We start from the raw sequence: 4,389 nt of genomic DNA, 5'->3' as shown, positions 1-4,389 counted from the left end.
TTGGGGGGGCAGTGCTGTTTGAGGCACAGTGCAGGGGGGCAGTGCTGTTTGGGAGGGCAGTTTTTTGGGGGATGCAGTGCTGTTTGGGGGGCAGTGCTGTTAGAGGGTGCAGTTTGGGGGGGCCGTGCTGTTTGGAGGGGGCGTGCTGCCCTCCCTTCGAGCCCCCTGCGACATCCAGGCTCCATTAAACCCACCGGGGGGTGCTGGCTGCCGGAGCCAGGGGGCCGAAAGGGAGAGAGGCCGGCGAAGGGCCCCGCTGCCCCCGTCGCAGAGGTGCGCGGGGCGCGAGCCCGAGCCCCTCGCRTGACCCAGCGCCGGGGGCCTGGCGCGGGCACGGATCAACACGGAGCAGCCTGAGGAGCTCATGTTTCCCCTGAACTTTGCCGTGCTTCGCCCCGCGGCTCCACACCACCCCGCGGACGCGTGACCAGGCAAAGCGAGGGGTGGTGATGGGCACGGCGCGGTGGGACGCGGCGGGACCCCCGGYGGCAGCGCGGTGGGCGCCGGGTGCCGGGGCTCGCCGCTGCACCCCACGTGCCGGAGGACGTTTCTGGGACAGCAACACACTTGTAGGCTGCAACMAAGCAAGCGAATAAATGACTCAGAGGCCTAACAGCCTGGGTTAGGTCCAGGTTGAACATAAACCAGGCTAGTAGATCTGGAACCCCACTGTCCCTCTTTTCTGACAAGTTACATTAAAGAAAATACGGCTTTAAATATTCAGCATGCAAACGCCTCCTCTAACCTATAATAAAGGGTATTGATGGGCAGCAGAAGAGGGGTGGTCAAGTGCTCAACACACTTGGTTAGTGCCCCACCTCTTCTTCCTCGGGGTGGTTTGTTCCTGTCAGAGCAGAGCTGCCTTTGACCTGCATGTCCTTGCTGTGAAAGTACCTCCTCCAGGATGAATAAACATGTCACTTGTATTCCGGCCTTCTCGATCTCAGACTGACAAGTATTTTTTAAGAATGTGAAATGTTAAAGACATGTCACAGGAGAGCACTGTATCTAGCTGCTCTGCACAGTTAAAAGCAACTTGTAACAAAATGAAGAAATCCAGTTCCTTGCAGAAGAGCTCTATGCTGTGCAGTAAGTAGCTCTCTGAGGGGAGAATGATTTTTCATGGACATTTGTATGAGAAGTATCCTTAGCGCATTCCACTTCACTGTTAGAAATGCAAGTCTGATAATAGTTTCTTCCCTAGACCATGTGAAGGGGAAGGAAAGCCCTGTGTTACTGCAGCAGCCAGTAGTGACAGCTTAATCCGAAATGCCTAATACAGTTACCTTTGCGTTGGCCTTGGTGTGGCTTTGCAAGTGCTGAGACAGTAGGACCTCTCCAAAGAGCGTGGGACAGAGCAAGATGCACTGCATGAGACCAGGCTCGCGTAGGCCAATTTATGTCAGTGGCTTCCCAATTATTTACTTGCAGAGCACCATTAAGAAAGAGGGAGCAGGTTATCACATTCCAGAATAAGCAGGGAGGATACCCCGAGAAGACCCAGTGCRGCCTCCCGAGCAGCCGCTGACTCCAGGCCAGAGGCCCCCATCCTTGTTTGCTTAGTGGGAGTGCTATTCTTTTGGATGTCTGTTTTCCTTTCTTTAACTCAACCCTTCCTCATAAAACAAGGCTGTTATTGCTGCCACACGCTTCTGAACACCATTTTGTCACTTATCTTTCTCATGGGTTCAATTGTTCTTTGTGCCTGGAAACAAGTCTCACTGCTCATTAAGTAGATCTTAACAAGGGAGAGGGTGTAAGTGTGTGTGTGTGTGTGTGTGTGTGTGTGTGTGTGTGTAAGTGTGTGTGTGTAAAGTCTGACTTAATACACAGCTAAGAATTTACTAAGGTAGTCGAACATACAACCAAAAATACCATCATCACCTTGTACTTAACTCTCAGATAAGCCGTTTTGTGTTGAATGCCTTGTAGCTATTGTCTGATGGATCTTCCATAACACAGGAGAGTAAAACACTTTCTTACAACTCTTCATTATCAAACAAAGAAGCTGAGGCAGAAAAGTTGAGTGATTTGTTCCCAGCCACAGATAAATAGTACTGACAAAATAACAACTAACACTCACAGTTGCATACATATATATCAATAGACAGCTTCTTCAGATAGGTATCAGTTTTATTAATAAAAAATAATGGTCCATATTTAAATTCGATTTTGCTTATAGAACAAAAGCAGCTTAATAATTAGCTTAATAGCATATGTCTTAAAATCAAGGCATACTTAAACTAATCCAGAGGTACATTTTCAGCACAAGGAAGGATTTGCATACATAGTCTTCAACACGCTAGCCGCGATATTGCTTTAATACACAGTCATGGCAGCCCTCCAGATCTATACATCCCACGCAACCTTCCATTAATTTTGTTAGAGCACTATATGATCACACTGGGCTTCCAGACAGATGGTGGTCTTGAAAAGTCTAAAAATAGGCCCAACATCCAAAGTGCAAGGAGAGGACTCAATTATATTTTCTGAAAGTCTAATTCAACAAGTTCATTATCACACACAGGTAGAGCACCTCCTTCTAGTGAATAGTAAACAACTTCTTTAGAGGGTTTCTTTTTAAATTAACACCATCTCTTTAAAATATTAATAATCAGAACATTTTTAAAAAAATACAAAACTCACAAAAATACTGCCCTTTAAAAAGCTACATATTCAATCATTTTTAAATAAAAACATTATACATTAAATATCCAGGAAAAGACCAGCAATGCCCTTAATCAGGAGCACACCTAAACCATTAACACACCCTGTGACCCTTCCCCTTCCACCACCAACGTTGCTTTTCTCGTGTCTGTATCCCTTTCGTGTTACATTTTCTCCATTAAAAGCTGTAAATATAACATCTGTTTTCTATCTTAAGTTAAGGTGATTTCTGACCAGGATGGAAACAGAAAACCAGTACAATAAGACCATAAAACCCATTCTGCAGACCCAAGCCTCCTGGCAGACAGAATGAATCCAACTCAGTTTGAACATCAAAGTCTAAACCTTTGCTCTTGAAATGTTTGTGAACAACGTACAGGCTGGCCTGTAGATGCAGGTTAATGTGTGGGTGCCAATAATCACATGCATGCAAGAGTACTGCATGCAGCTTGGTGACAATTCAGGGAGGATTGGGAAGGTGTGGGGAGGAAGAGCGAAGAACAGCACCTCCCCCAACACACACACACGCACAGCGGGTTATTCACTTGTGCGCCTTGCAAAATTTATCTTCCTTTCCTTCCCTTCCAGACAGCAGTCAAAACTCACAGCAAGTACTCCATACTTAGAYGTGCAAAACCTCTAGCCACTTCGGATGAAACTGCCAATCGAACAAAAAACGTTACGTTTTCATCAGGCCAACAGACTCACTGTCACCATTTCATGTGTGACCCAAATGACAGGTTGAATTGTGACCATCAAAAGCAAAAAGGTAACTTTTTGGCCCACCTTGCTCTCCATTTTGCTCATTCGCACACACTGGATCTAAACCAGTTCCCCAAAGCTCATTTCTCATGCCCAGCCAGTAAGGGTCATGGTCACTAACTGCCTCCAGCAGCTGCTGCCCAAACAAGGGGGCTGGAGGAGAAAGTGGCCCCTGATATTTCTCCTCATGTTTTGCAAGTACCAAAGGGGGACTAGCATCATGAGCTGCAACTAGAGATGGACTGTGCCTCATCTGCTCAAGCTCAAGCTTCACATTAGATTCTCCTTCATCATAACCTGAAATGAAACCCTTACCTAAAGGAGAGGTGTTTGACTTGATATACAAATAGTTCTCATCACCCATGCCTTGACTGGCATTTAAGTAGTTTAAGACAGGCCTCTTACACATGTTCTCCTTAGCTGCCAGATACTGGTCATCTTGTATACATGACTGGAAAATATCTGCATCTGTGTAGTAGTTTTCAGAGAAAGATGTCTTCAGGTATGGATATTCCTGCACTTGCTGCACAGGGAGTGAGAGCTGGGGGGAACTCCCTAAGGTTCCCACATTGAATTGGACCCCTTTTGCCATGTAGTCCAAATTGAAGTGAGAAGGGGTCTGACTGTGGGCTCCAAAGGTGTTATCCAAGCTCCTGAAATAAGTGTTGAGCTTGGTGTACTGCGGCCCCGCGTAGGGTAGTGGCTGACCAGAGAAGCTCTGACTTCCTCCGGGCAGACGGGGCTGCAGGCTGAGGGGGCTCTGGTCCGGCCCGAGGCTGCGTGCCGCCTGAGGCCTCTCTCGGCAGCCGCCGGCGAAGTGGGCSAGCTTCTGCTTGCCGCACGCAGCTCTGGCGTAGGGGGAGGCTTCGCTCCTCTTGTGGTTCAGCTGCCGGGCTCGCCTGTTCTGAAACCACACCTGGGAGGGGGCAGACGGCAGTGAGCAGCGGCCCCCCGGCCCCG

The 4,389-nt window shown here is 48.0% G+C and overlaps 1 protein-coding gene across 1 annotated transcript in view; it reads right to left on the bottom strand.

Annotated features, from left to right (window-relative positions):
* Positions 1–2,934: 2,934 nt before the first annotated feature.
* Positions 2,935–4,389, bottom strand: part of LOC146591795 (uncharacterized) — a 2,577-nt gene continuing 1,122 nt past the window's right edge. Inside the window, exon 2 of the mRNA XM_085312183.1 lies at positions 2,935–4,345. Within this exon, the coding sequence (XP_085168309.1) occupies positions 3,386–4,345 (960 nt within the window). The 3' untranslated portion in view covers positions 2,935–3,385. The remainder of the gene's footprint in view (positions 4,346–4,389) is intronic.

The sequence above is a fragment of the Rhea americana genome, unplaced genomic scaffold (assembly GCF_003343005.1).
Source record: "Rhea americana isolate MKP2758 unplaced genomic scaffold, rheAme1 scaffold_36, whole genome shotgun sequence".
Classification (NCBI taxonomy): domain Eukaryota; kingdom Metazoa; phylum Chordata; class Aves; order Rheiformes; family Rheidae; genus Rhea; species Rhea americana.
This window is presented reverse-complemented; position numbering and strand designations above follow the sequence as displayed.